Consider the following 14,204-nt stretch of genomic DNA (forward strand, 5'->3'; position numbering starts at 1 on the left):
AAAGTCGAAATGGCTAAGACAACAGAAATCTTGTCAATGCCATAACTTAAGAAATATTTAGCACAGGAATTTCAAATGTGGCTTGTGCAGCATTCTGTTGGTAAGCCCACAAACAATAAGGCCTTAATGGTCTTGAATTTGTACAGACCGATGACAGCTGCACATTTTATGACTTTGTTTACTCAAATAAATTTTAGCCTGTTAAAGTGAAGTCTCAAATCTCAAATTTTAGCTCTCACAGCAAAATCAACATTTCTTTGCTTTCAAGCAAATTAGGCATGACTTACCGAGATTCATGCCAATACATGCATTACCATGATCATTATTACAAAATGTACATGTATATATACCACAAACAAATACATAACGTAGGAACCCATGAATGTAAATTTGGCATTTAATCATTGTACAGCTTATACATGAATGTTTTGCACACTTCATTTCAGTTGGACAGTTTCCAATAAAGTTCTTTAAAATTGATGCAGTACTTAGTTTAAGAATGTTCTGGCCTCTATAGATTTCAATGGAAGTCTTATCTCTGTGCATTGCAGGGCTAGAGATGAAGATGTATGTAAATATGAGTGTTTTAACGTCAGGTGCGTTCAATCTCTATTTGAAATCGAAACAATTTACAGGACCCCAGCTTCTTTTTGGGTGAGTAAATGAGAGTCAGTGATTTCCATTTTGCTTTTTAGATTATTAATTGACCAATTCCATGATCACTTTTATTTGCTTAAATAATTCTGTAAAGATTTGGTAATTCTTTGGCTCCAAATCTGGACATGACCAGTTTTGTTATTCACATGTATGAAACAAACTTTCATAAACAGTATACCACACCTATTGCTAGAGTGAACTATCTTTGCCAAATGCATATTACAAACCATGCATAATAATATCAACAGTAATGACATTCTAATGTGCGAAATGCTTAAAAATGTTTCTAAAGCACATAACAAGACAGATTGAAAATGAAATCATATGATTAAAATCCAAACCACTTAGCTATACGTTTATCATGCTTATATGGTAAAACCAGTATAGAATCATGTTTTACTGGACAAACATTAAACTTGTATAGACCTTAAAATTGCAAAGCAACTTAACAAAATATCAGTAAATCGGAAGAGACTATTATAATCATTAATGTAACTTGTAACAAGTGAGTGAACCAGCACTTGAGTATCCCAAAACTAAGATATTTTGGGATACTTTGAATATTCTACATCTGATGTAAAAACATCTGAGGGGGTTCAGATCGGAGATTTTTTTTAATGTCTCATTTTTTTGCGAACAAGCAGAAACGATGAGAAATGGCATGACATACATCGTTTGCAGTGGTATTGGTACGTTTAGTTATTTATTTTGTATTAATTACCTCATTTTTCCCCTGTTATTCATTAAGAGCATGGGGAGGTTTCGACACCCTAACCCTCCCCTCCCCGATCCACAGCTGCTGTGGGTTTTTAGTTTTCTATTCGTCAGTTTTCTGTTTTGTCTGCAAAACCTCATACTGTTTCTGTTCTTTCTTGCACTTGTATTTGTGTACATTAAGTAACCAAAGGGATCATGTAGGTATGGTTGAGGGTGACAAAAAAATCCTTTGCTTTCCTCTTTCCCTTTGCTGGCACTTTGTACATGATTTCACCTAAAAAGAAGTTTCTTTCTCAACAATGTTGATCTTTTGTATCTTGTTAACTTGTATTCACCACTTTTAATGACTGTATAGTTAGCATTACAGAAAGAATAAATCTACAGTATAAACTACGCATGCATATGTACCTTGAATTTGATCAAATATTTCAACAGTTTGCTTAGCCAACATCCGTGGAAGGAAAACAGTGAACCCGTATTGTGATCAGCTGATCATAAAATAGGTCCAAGTACAGGAAGGAAAAGTTCTGATTTTGTATTTTGTATGAGTGAATTGATGTGCCTTTGTAAAAAAACTGTCAGAGTGAGCCACAATAGTTTTTGCAATTCTTGTGGCCTTATTTTACTGCAGATGACACCAATTATTTGATTGTTAAAATAGCTTGACTCTCTTTGAAAACGTGTCTCAATTATGATATCTGAGGACTGAGAATTCTCTTCTAAATTCAAAGACCTGAATTTCAACTGTTTTCAACATTTGTTGTTCATGTGCACAATAGAAATCGACAAAATTAAATTTTAGTCATTGTTTTTCCAAAGTTAGAGGGATTAGTCACAAAGCTGAAGTTATTTGTTCAGTCGTACTAAATCATGCATGTTTCAACATATATTCATGTCAATGCAGAAACACTAAGATAGTAATTGAAGAGTTTGCAGTCTGGAATCGGGCCCTTTCATTGGCTGAACAGCAGCTAATATTTTATGGATCCAACCAATCTGAAGGTATGGTTAATTTTATTTTTGCCCCATATTCTCATTCTCAAGCCTACTTCGCAAAATTCAAAAATATTTCCGCCATCGTGTTTGCAATTAAGTTTTCTTTACACCTGCCTTTAAAAACACCACCAAAAAAAGTTTGACTAGTAACTTTTGAGGTAGGATGGTAAATGAAGTGATTTTCTCCTGTAGTTTAAACAAATCGAAGTCAAGGCACTTAGAATGTCGTCCCATATCATGTAAATAGCGTGGCTCCACTAACATGACTAAGTAGTGTTGAGCATGCACATTGCCAGTACATGTATGTGGTGAGGTCCTGCATAAAGACACCGGAGAGCTGCCATTTTTTCCATCACTCCTCGTCATCAATAATCTGGCAAAAGGTAATCCATTCTTTGGCAAACCAGCATTGTCATTGCAGACTAAATATAAGTGAGTGAGTTGAATTTTGTTTCTCATATTTTGCTTGCTCTATGAACGGAATGTTGAATGATATTGCAGGATTCAGTCACTTCTTTATTGAGCCAGCGGTGAAAATCACTGCCAGTGAATGAGAGAAAATAAGAAAGACAAATTATGGAAAAAGTGGGGAAGGGAGGGGGTGGACAGTCCTCAGTCTTCTTAGAGAGGCACCAACAACAAAACATTTTCATAAGTCTTCATTCATAACATGAGATGTTTGTCCAAATTTTCATATAAAAAAAAATAATTTCTTCCATGAATAAAATTTTACTGTGATTTGATAAGAGTAGAAAATGGTTAGATCTCCTCACTTGCATAAAAACAACATAACGTGCATGCCATGTCTTTGGCATTTGAAAGAGATTAACATTTTGTAGAATTTTATAATTATATCAGTTGCTTCAAGAATTGAGGGAAATCCGTCATTACTGACGGTCATTGACATCATTGACAATAGCCCATAGAATATAGGGCCGGCGTGGACAATAAAACTGAGAGGTTGGGGGGTGAGGACAGAATTACCTAGGTAGAAGTGTCCCCCCCCGGCCCCAGTAAATCAGTCCCCTCCAGGAAATCCTCCCCCCCTTTTGCCACACAGTTATACATTTTAGTCCCAAAGAACAATACAAAGGAGGTAGGTTTTCATTTCAACGGCTTGGGTACATAATAAAACAGGAACTCGGAAAACGACTGTACGTGACATCTTGAAACTGCTGCCCAACAAATGTCCCTCAAGTACATGACAATACATCGTGACATTTTTTCTCAAGTCTCTTTCTTGTACACGAGTTGACATTGACATTCCGGTTGACATTGCACGGGGGACACATTTACTGTTGGGCAGGGGGGCAGATTTACCTACCTAAATGTGTCCCCCAGACACTTTTACCGGGGTACAATCCAGTAAAAGTGTCCAGGGGGACACATTCACCAGGGAGGACATGTTTATCTTTTACACAATCTTCATGAACGTTGTGTTATTATGCAACTCCTCTCAGAACTTAATGTCGATTGATCTTAGCAAAGATATTTTGTGAGATCCATTTCACTGTAAACCAGTCTGTCACAATTAAAATGCATCCAAACTGCCAATTTTGATGGCTGTTTTATGTTTATTTTTCCTTATGACAAAATGGTCCCTGAAAAGAAAAGCTCAAAGCCAACTTCTTGTGTCAGTCCGCATCCGTGTTTATTGCATGAACTTTTGACAGAAAACTTACTAATTAACGTATATTTTATGATGCATTATGAGTAAAAAGATAAGTAGGTGTTGGCAAAGCCATACGACTAGTGCAACTTGTGGATTAGTTACCAATATCTGCAGTTATCAGTTTCTAGATAGTTGACTAGTCGTGATGGAGAGACCATTTGGACTGTGTTATGACTATTGGTCGGAACTCATAGCCCACGCCCATCACTATTCACCCGTGCCCACAACTACACAGTTGGATACCCAGTGGTCACAGCGTGGAGCTTTGACACAGACAAACACATTGTAACACTTTCACATATCAACCAAAAAAATTTTTTAATAATGTAATGAGTGAAAAATAAAGGGACTTGGATAAAAAACTAATTCTTTGTTTCCTTGCCCAATAATTATAACCTGTCGAGACCCCGAAAGTGTTTTTTTCCTCGCATTTTCATCCCCCAGTTAGCCCTCACTCTTGAAACAAGTGGTGTGGATATTATAGTCCATCATTAGGCCAATGGCATTAATGTTCAGGGTCCTATTTCATGGAGCTGCATAACAGTCAGCAGAAAAGTTGTGCTTTTTACAGCACAAAATCTTGCTGGCCATAAGCACCATGTCATAGCTGTGCTAGACATGATTGTACTAGGCATGATTGTGCTAATGGTTGCATGCAAATTGAGAATTCCATTGTCATGTCACTAAGTCAAGCACTTTTTCTTCCGAGGTAAGCATTCCTTTTGCTGTACCGACTGCTTCACGGTCTCCATGAAGTACATGGACCCTCTTTTAACGTAAAAATCATGCCCTTAAATTGGGCCCAGATGAGATTCACAACACAGGTTAGCATAAATGAAGTATTTTCACTCAACAGAGACCACAACTGAAGCATGGACAACAGGGTATAACAGTACCAGTGTGTCTAATTCTACAACTCCAACACCAATCTCGCTGGAAGAGCTGTTAAACAGGGTAATTCTATAGTTAGATGCTACCCACAATGTACTAAAGACAATAGTGAGAAATTCCTGGTAGTAAGAGGTATCTGACCTGAAACAGCAGCTGTACAAAAGTGACAGTGCTCATACAAAGTTTGATTCACTATGGGTCATCGGCAAAAGTTTATGAAGGCTCCTTGTTAGTTGAAAGTTCCAATATTGGTATATCTTTATTTGCATGGTCTTGGTCACTTTATTGGTCATTTTTTAATGATGGCACTACCTTGCCCTCTGCCCGCTAGTTAACTTAATTAAGCAACAGGAATATGTTATGTAGATGTGGTAAACATTGATGGTAATATTTACCAAGAATAGGCCTCTGTACTTAGGACATCAAACGTAATGTACATGCTTTCCTATGGTGCTCTGTAGACTGTAGGCTTGCATTGGCTCCATAGAAAGAGGCCCGTATATAAAACAAGGTGTGACATCATCAAAACAGAGACCCATTATCTTGCCTGCCAAAGCACTTTTTTCCATATCTGGGTGATTAGTTCTGCAATTAACCACAGATATCCTGTCACTTTGTATTTCACATTTTTTTCCAAATAATCATAGGTGAGAGTATCATAACTGTCTCATTTACAAGCAATAACAAAAATATTGGAAGTCAGTCTTATCTTGCCCAATAGGCAGAAACTCAAAAGGCAGAAATCCTGTCAGTTTGTATATTAAAAATTACAGACTTTCCGCAAAACAATTAGAAGTCTCCCTAAAAATAAGAATAAGATGAGAAAATAATCGACCATGTCAGCTAATCTGTGACATGAGACTGCCGATTTGCCAAAACGTACTGTCTTTGCACAGTTTTGCCATGCATTCACTTTACATCTGTATCAATCTGGATAAAAAAGGGAAAATTTACGTCAAACTGAAAGCCTTGCATAAGGTAATTCAATATGGTTTCGACATAACAGAAATAACCTAGGACCTGTGTCAAAAGGTTGATATAAGCTTTGAATTGAATGAGCTTTGTTTTAGTTCAGTTGGATCAACTCACTCTTACCTCCACCTGTTTCTCTGTTTTTTCCCCAACAGACACTTGTCAACATCAGCCTGGAGGAAGGTGAGGAGATTTTCGAACAGGCACAAAGCATCTTGAATCGCGGAGGCGAGATTGACCAACCGCAGGAGCTGGTGTCATTAGTTAACATTTACTCAACAGTTGGCAATGTGGACGCACTGCAGAATGCTACCTTGGAAAGCTCAAAGTCATTTGTGCAGGTATGATACTGTCAACACTCTTCACGTGTCACAGGGTGCAAGGGTTTACCATGCGGGGCTCACATCTTTGTTCAAGTCCTGGGAAGTTACAAGCAGAAGTTGATGTGATTCCTAAAGAGGCAGTGAGTGTAAATAATAATGTATTGTTCTACAGCCCATTATATCTTAATATAAACTCTCTTTGTGTTTTGTACATTATAAATTTCACGTTATTTAATTCAGGCTTGCAGTAGCCCCATGCAAGGATATCTATTGTGAGCATGTGCGGTTCTGAAATGAACCCGAGGGTGTGAACTTGACTCTTCAAACAGTATGCTCAGTGTTATCAGAAGACTGAACAGATTTCAATAATGAAGCATGGTGTCTGGAGGCAGTGAAGTGTGAAGAGGATGCTAACTCAGCATCTTACTAAGGGCACTGAAGAAGAAAATGGTATGCTGAATGATCGGCGAGGTGCTTCAGTCTGAGGGAGGGACAGTGCTGGGGGAAGGTATAGGAGACCCATAGGCTGGAAACTTGTCCTGGTGTATAGGAGACCCATTGGACTGGGATGTGAGGATGGGGCATCAGATGTTGCTGATGTTGAAGTTAGCATCCTCTTCACACCTCACCACATAAGCTGCTTCATTATTGGAGCCTCTGTAGTCTCCTGACAACGGACAGAGCATACTGCCTGAAACATTGAGTGCCCTCCGGTTCTTTTCAAAATCAAACCACACATACTAACAAAAAAGAGATATCCTTGCATGATGCTTATGCTGCAAACCTTTAATTTATTTTCCATCATCACCACGAAAGCTTCAAAGATCATTTAAACTGTTCTTGAAAATATAGACAGCTCATCATTATGCATGGTTGACATTATAAGTAGGCCCTGGTATTACCTGTGGATTCTGACGTACATCAATGTCGATACACCCATAACGATTTCAGACAATTCAGGTTCAGACAGTTCTTGTGACATTTTACGTTTATTGTAGATTAGCATTTTTTTTCTAGTGTACGCATCATAGGATGTTGTTTAAAATAAATGAATAAACTTTCAATTTACAGGCAGGCGTGTCCGTAGCGAATTCCCTTCTGAAGGAGGAGTACACAAACCTCTATAAAAAGACCAGTTTCCATGGCATGACAAGCTCCCCAGCCGGCAAAATTGCAAATACCACCGAGCATCTGATGATGTCCCTTGCTGATAAGATACTGACAAATGATGGGGAGTCCTTCTCTTCCAGCAGTGATAATATTGGTTTGGAAACTTACAATTCAGTGTTTTTTATTTGAAAGTAATGTGAGCTTCTCACCTGCTTTGTCACTTTTGGAAGCCTTTGTTTATCACAGTCTTTGTTTTTCATGTTTTCAGGCCTATTCCCTAGCCTGCGGGGGTAGGTCAACTCTTAATGTGGAACTTGCATGTGCATGACGTTGGCATCTATTCTAACTCACTGTACCTGGCCAATAGCTTATGAGCTTATGGGTGCAATTTATGATGTATTCTTGAGGCCTCATTTTACTCAGTTTTTATACTTTTATCTTTAATAACCAACAGCTGTTTACTGGTTGACAGCTTCATAAATTCAGAGGTACTTTGTGTTAAAAGAAATCACATTAAGAATTCATAAGGGGATTTATTGCCCCCTCCCAGCATATTATTTTATGGAAATGGGATTTACTTGTTCACAGTATTAAGGGCTGCTTACATGTACCTCATACAGTTTTCCATTTCCAGAGGTCGAGGGGCCATCAGATGTGTTGTTCTTAACATATGACAAAACTGCTGGTACTAACTGGCTTCAAACCAGTGATGTAGTCAAGTACTTTTTGAGAACCAAGTTCTCTACCAAATATTTAACTAGTTAGGACAAAACAAAGCTGAAGTACATTGGCATTTGATGGTACATGCATAAAGGTAAGATTACTAAGCAACATAATGACTTCAGACCATCACTGTTTGATTAAAATCAACTTTTTAGGAGAAAAGTACTCAGAAAGTACTCGGCCGAGTACTTTGCGAGTACCTTTCTCCTTAAAACTTAAATTTTACACAACTGGGAGTGTCTGAAGTCTACCGTTTATTTTGTAATCTTACCTTTGCACATTTACCATCAAATGCCTGTGCACTCTGGCTTTATTCCCTCTTACCCAGTTCAGTATTTTGCGGAGAACATTGGTACTCGGAAAGTACTTGACTACAACACTGCTTCAAACACATTTCCAATTTCCTATTGGGTTTTGTCCATTTTTTTTCCATTTTTTTGGTTTTGTTTCTGGTATTGACACCAAGGATTCAGCCAAAGTGTTTTAGGCACTGTAGCTCACTAGCCTGAAGAAACCTGTAGAGAGGACACAATGAGACGCGGTTACAGTTTTAGAAGTGAGAGGAAAACCCCAGGGGAATAGTCTGAGTAATACCCACAGAATCAGAAATAGGGACTGAAAACCCAATCTACATGTGGACCAAAGAGCTGGGAATTGAACCCGAACTGCAGAGGTGGAAGGTGAGAAAGAACCACTACAACAGCAACCTGACTCCCCTTTATAACCTGTAACCCTCATTCACCAAAATTGACAGACAGGCATGTACAGTACAGCAAATGAGCCTTTATTTCTCGGAGCTGAAACTCCACTCTACAGATAGCTGCAACGCCACTGTGCTCTGCAACTCATCAAGCAGTACGTATCAAGTGCACCAATATGCCATTTAACCTGTTTAAGCAGACATTAGTACTGTGCGAGTGAGTCAATAGATGTGGTTAGATGGGTGTCACAAATCATTAGTTTAAAAAAAAAAAGGTGTTAAACAAAATCAGAAAATTTTAAATTTTCCACTTTGATTGAACTTTTACACAAAAAGGTACCTTGAATGGGGTTTTCAAAAACAGTAGGTCTCCACTGCAGATTTGGTTTTCTCTGGCATGTTTGCCAAGGATTTTTGTGTGTTCTTCATTGCCATTTATAATCATCCTTTGTTTGCTGCTTCCACTGTTTTTTGTACCCAAAATAAAAACGTGGCTTGGTGTTGATAATTGACACACCAAAGCTTGGTCCATTACTCCTGGGCCTCTTATTTGGTTGGAATTCTGCCTTTCCATTTTTGTCATCTGATATATTGGTATAAAGTTCTTTGTTGGTGATACCATCATATATGAGCCATTATCATCACCATGACTGTCATCATCACCACTGATGTGGGCACAAGGACCATATGAGTGACCATCAGTGTGACCATCACTGTCTCTTATATTACGACCGAGTACCTTTCCCTTGATTTCCATACATATGTGACCTGTCATCATTACAAAATGAGCTTAAAGTGTGATATTGTCATTTTGATGCCTATTTGTACTGTTGTATTTGCATCGATTGTAAATGTTTTCAACCAAACATCATTAATATTCACTTTCATCCCGTTTCATCAGCTGTTTATCGACTTGAATGCTGCCTGGAGTTTTAAAACCTCATTCATTTTCTCACCCTCTTTCAACAACAGTTTACAGTTATGTCTATTGCCTATCTCAGTATATCAACATCACATGTACAGTTAGCATAGGCCAGGTATAAAAGATGCCCTAAATCTTAAAATTCAGATTTTAGTCCCCTTTTCTGTTGACTGTATGCATGGTCACATCTTTTGTCCTCATCTTTTCAATTTTTTCCCATTGTAATGAGTTGTGAATGACAGCTGTTTAATGGAGAAAAAAAATCTCAGTTTTCACCATGGGGCGTGTGTATGCATTTATAACTTAGCAGCATGTGAATCTGAAGGGAGGTGGCCCTAATCGATCAGTATGTAATTTCTTGATGGCCATTCAATTTGTGCTACTGAGTTATGAACCTCAGAGCCAATTTCTCATTGTACTGCTCATCTTTTAAAAGTGTGATGGAGGGAAGGGATGAGGAAGTAGACGTGAAATGAGGAGAGTTTTGAAAGTGAAGCCACAACAGAGTCTCTTTCCTCATGTTCCTGGCCACGTTTTTCTTTTTTTTGTTTGTTTTTTTTACTTAGCCACAGCAGTCAAGAGGTGGGATGGGAATTCTTCAAAGTTGATGGTCCCGGAGAGCGACAGTTTCACTGATGATGTTGCCACCAGAGCTTTTGTACCAATGGAACTATTTGAGAATGAGTTGAACTCTGCAGTCGTGTCCATTCTGTACCGCAACTTGGACGGGGTTATTGGATCTTCATCTAGTTCAGATGTGAAAATGATGTTTTCCCACACTGAAAGGTTCATTATACTTACTGTTATTAGGTTAAATTGGAATAGTAACAAAACCAAATTTCTGTGAACACTGGATTTGCATTTGAAATTGTTTTTCTCAAATATGTACTTCACAAAACAATACTTAAAGTGAATATTTTTTTGTCCTGCTATGGTGTCATGATGGAATAAAGTGTTGGTTTCTTTAATTTAGTTTGATGCTACTGTTATGGGTACTTTTGTTCCTACATATGCAAGATTATGCCATCTGTTCATGGTGAATACATGACAATTTATTATACTTTTCTTTGCTGTAGCATTATTAGCAATTCTTCAGCTAAGATTGCTGTTTTGAGTAGAGTCCTCAGTGTCTCAATTACACCTCAACCAGATGACAGCGTCTTCACACAGAAACCTGTCTCTATGGAGTTTGAGACCCACATTCGTAAGGTACCTGCAAGATACTTTTCCCGTTTTGTTTTTGGTTTTCGTTTTTTATAATGAAATGGCAGGCCGTACTTTCTAATTCTTCAAACTTCTATGAGTCTGATTCAATAGGTTGATTCCTACAGGCAGTACTTGCTTTGTATGCGATGGAAAAGGGACAGTACCTCCTACATATTGCTTAGTTGTACTCTCTATAGGTTTTCCCTGCCAAATTCGTCAAAACAATAGATTCATGAACATGCATTTGTGTTTGAGCGATTTTTCTCATCTCATTGCTCTAACGCTTCTTTTTTTATTTAAATCCTTCAAATTCGGTTGCACTGTGTACTTTCACACATTCAGTAGAAAATGCGAACTCGTCATTTAATTTTGCGCTTGGAGACTTTAAGGAGAACTCCCTCCCAAATATTACTTTGATTTTCATCTATCGGCAAGCACGTTGGCACATCAAGCCATCAAAACTTTAATATAAGAGGAATAAAAAATTTTTAAGAAATAGAAAGGAAGAATACACCTGGTTTAAACGAAATGAAAGAGGTACGTACCACATATTGGCTTGCATGATTTAACCTCAAGTGACAAATTACAGACCAAAAGGGCATATATACTTTCTGTAATTGTTCATTTAATCACTGTTTGGAGGCAAACACTTGCCCTGAACCTCCATTCCGTCACAAAGGCTGATAAAGAATCTCTTATCTGAATGATTCTTACTGACAAATACAGTTTTACTTATTTGTAATTTGTTTCTTTACATGTGCAACAACCACATACACCTTTCCTTAGCAGGGGTGTATAAGTGGTGTATGCTTTGGCTACTTGAAAGTATTTGGAAGTTTTTGAAAATATTTTTGCATTATTCATCACATTTTGAAAGTAATTATTTTCCTGCTTCTGCCATTGTATATGTTCCAACTTCTGTTCCAATTTCTTCCTTTGATGGCAATTTGGCAGTGTAATCTGAGATCCCTGCTTAAACATTTCATTTCACGATACAATTTTTACAAATTGTTAACAACTTAAGAAGTTTAACATTAAACAAACAACAAATTCCTATGTATGAAATTTGCATGCTCATCAAGTGAAATAAATAAATTTTGCTCTTTGTTTGGTGATCTCAATCATTGATTTCTTTCTTGCAGACTTTGAGCAAAAAAGTCATTAACTCGCATGCAAAGTTTGCAAATTCTGCTGGGAAGATTTATACAAATCTGTGGTGTGAAGGTTATTAACAGAATCATTCCAAGTTTTATCATTTTTCTTGATTTTGTCATTCTTTCAACATACTTTAGTTAAACAGAGATGTTGATTTGGACCCAGCTGTATGTGTTTACTGGGACACAAAGTGAGTCAGACTTGCACATTTGTTTATCATTGGTTATTGTTTTTGGGGAGGAGGTATTTGGGTTTTGTTTTTTTTTTTTATTTGGCATGTAATTGATTCCTCATGTTTTGTTCAAGACTGTTGATGTTTGCACCAGTGCTATGTGAATATTATATAAAATGAGGATAATATTATGAACAGGGCATTTTTATGTTATTCCTAAGCCCATTATACACAAAGTCCTGGTATACTAATGCTGTTGTCCCTGCTCACTAGCCCTAACCCTCCTCAATCCTTCACCTGTTGGAGGACTGAGGAGTGTTAGGGCTAGCTAAGGAAAGATTAACATGTCAGCTCTGGGGAGTATACAGCTTGATCCAGCCATTTCAGGGTATACTGGAGCATGACACCCATCTGTGCCCTCACAGTACCCTTTTTTAGTGCCATAGTTGAGGGAAACAAGTAAGGGTTTCCCTAGTTGAATTTACACCCTAAAAACCGTGTTTTTTATTTCTCTTGTTTGAAACATGTTGTTTAAAGACATGACTTTTGCTATGACTGGAAGAGAGAACAAATCATTCACAAGATGGATCATTCCAGAGTAGAGGCCGGGTGCAGACAGTGACAAATGCAAAATGTTCAATTGAATGGCTTGTGACTTGAATTCAGACTTGATGTCTTGCATGTTGTTCTGTGGAGCATTGGAATGGTCTTTAGTGATCTCGATTACAACACTGATTCATGAAGGCATTCATTTGAGGGGTGGGTTGGTTTGTTGCTTTTAATTGTTTGTATGTTTGGGCAGGAATTCCTCTGGAGGTAGGTGGTCCTCCAAGGGATGTAATCTCACCACTCACACCGCCAACTACGTCACATGCTCCTGCAGTCATCTCACCAGCTTTGCTGTCCTGACGCAAGTCAAGGACATAGAGGTGAGACCGTCATGCACAGTCCTTTTGTTTTAAGGCATGCGATTGCACTCCCACGCCATCACACGCCTAAAGCTTCCCGAGAAGTGCAAATAATTGCACGCCTGAAACGATCCGTACCGCACTCCTCGGCATGAGTTTACTTTATAATTATACTTTGCAATTTTTGAGAAAAATGAAACAAAAAGAATCAAACAGTAGGCCTACCTAACAGAAAGGGATGACGGAATCATTTTTTATTCTCCCAGCGAAACAATTGAGCGCAACAGCTCTGTCAGTGTACAATCGTTCAGCACATGCACGTTGCGCAGCACTGCAGCAAGGGTTGCTGCATGCGTAATGCTACATACACCAGACTGTACATGGCTTTACGTGCTTCTACATGTCAAATGCAGTGCCATGAGATCACACCACTTTTCAGTCAAATTTTCCCAATGAATTCCCTGATTATCCCAAGTTTTTCGTGGAGATGTCTGTCCTGTAAGTTGTTCCAATCACAACAATGGTATTTTTCGGAAAAAAAATTGGGCTTTTACCCGCATCTGCACAAAACGATCTCCAGAAGTTGACATGCTTTCAATACGCAGGCACACGCTCCCTATGCGTAGTAAACAACGAATTCCTTTGAAGTCCAGACTGGGACCAGACCAGTCAATCATGATGCACAACATAGTGCGTAAAAGCCATGGAGAGATCATGCCAGCGTGGATCACAGCAGATTTTTGTGTGCAGACACGTAAACGTCCTGATGTTTCCCAATAAACTTTTTTAGCGTTATGAATGGAAATAACTCACAGGAAAGAGATCTGGCAGTGAGAAATCTCTGGAAAATCAGGAAATTTATTTGAAAAATTTAATGGAGAATTGGAGTGATCTTGTGGCTCATCAGAGGAGCTCTGTATGGTCTGTCAAGGCTGCTATTATGGAAAGGGCATGATCTTGTAACCATCATAAAACTTTGAATCTGTTACATGTATTGGACATATCTTTTCGAGTTTTCTTGAAGTAAGCGGGTGTGATCTGAAACTGTTGCATCATTTTTTTGTTGGTTTTGTTGATTGT

General features: G+C 38.2%; 1 protein-coding gene across 4 annotated transcripts in view; it reads left to right on the forward strand.

The window, feature by feature from the left end:
- Nucleotides 1-14,204, forward strand: part of LOC110984415 (adhesion G protein-coupled receptor L4-like) — a 52,327-nt gene that overhangs the window by 31,601 nt on the left and 6,522 nt on the right. For 3 of the 4 annotated variants that reach the window (XM_022244615.2, XM_087132676.1, XM_087132678.1), the window contains 9 exons: nucleotides 552-654; nucleotides 2,279-2,376; nucleotides 4,899-4,996; nucleotides 6,061-6,246; nucleotides 7,300-7,492; nucleotides 10,250-10,469; nucleotides 10,760-10,892; nucleotides 12,182-12,234; nucleotides 13,019-13,145. In XM_022244615.2, coding sequence (XP_022100307.2) covers nucleotides 552-654; nucleotides 2,279-2,376; nucleotides 4,899-4,996; nucleotides 6,061-6,246; nucleotides 7,300-7,492; nucleotides 10,250-10,469; nucleotides 10,760-10,892; nucleotides 12,182-12,234; nucleotides 13,019-13,145 — 1,211 coding nt within the window. The remainder of the gene's footprint in view (nucleotides 1-551; nucleotides 655-2,278; nucleotides 2,377-4,898; nucleotides 4,997-6,060; nucleotides 6,247-7,299; nucleotides 7,493-10,249; nucleotides 10,470-10,759; nucleotides 10,893-12,181; nucleotides 12,235-13,018; nucleotides 13,146-14,204) is intronic. The other variant, XM_087132677.1, reaches the window with a different exon arrangement.

This window comes from Acanthaster planci, linkage group LG02 (assembly GCF_054643075.1).
Source record: "Acanthaster planci isolate LZ-2023a linkage group LG02, COTS_SCS, whole genome shotgun sequence".
NCBI lineage: Eukaryota > Metazoa > Echinodermata > Asteroidea > Valvatida > Acanthasteridae > Acanthaster > Acanthaster planci.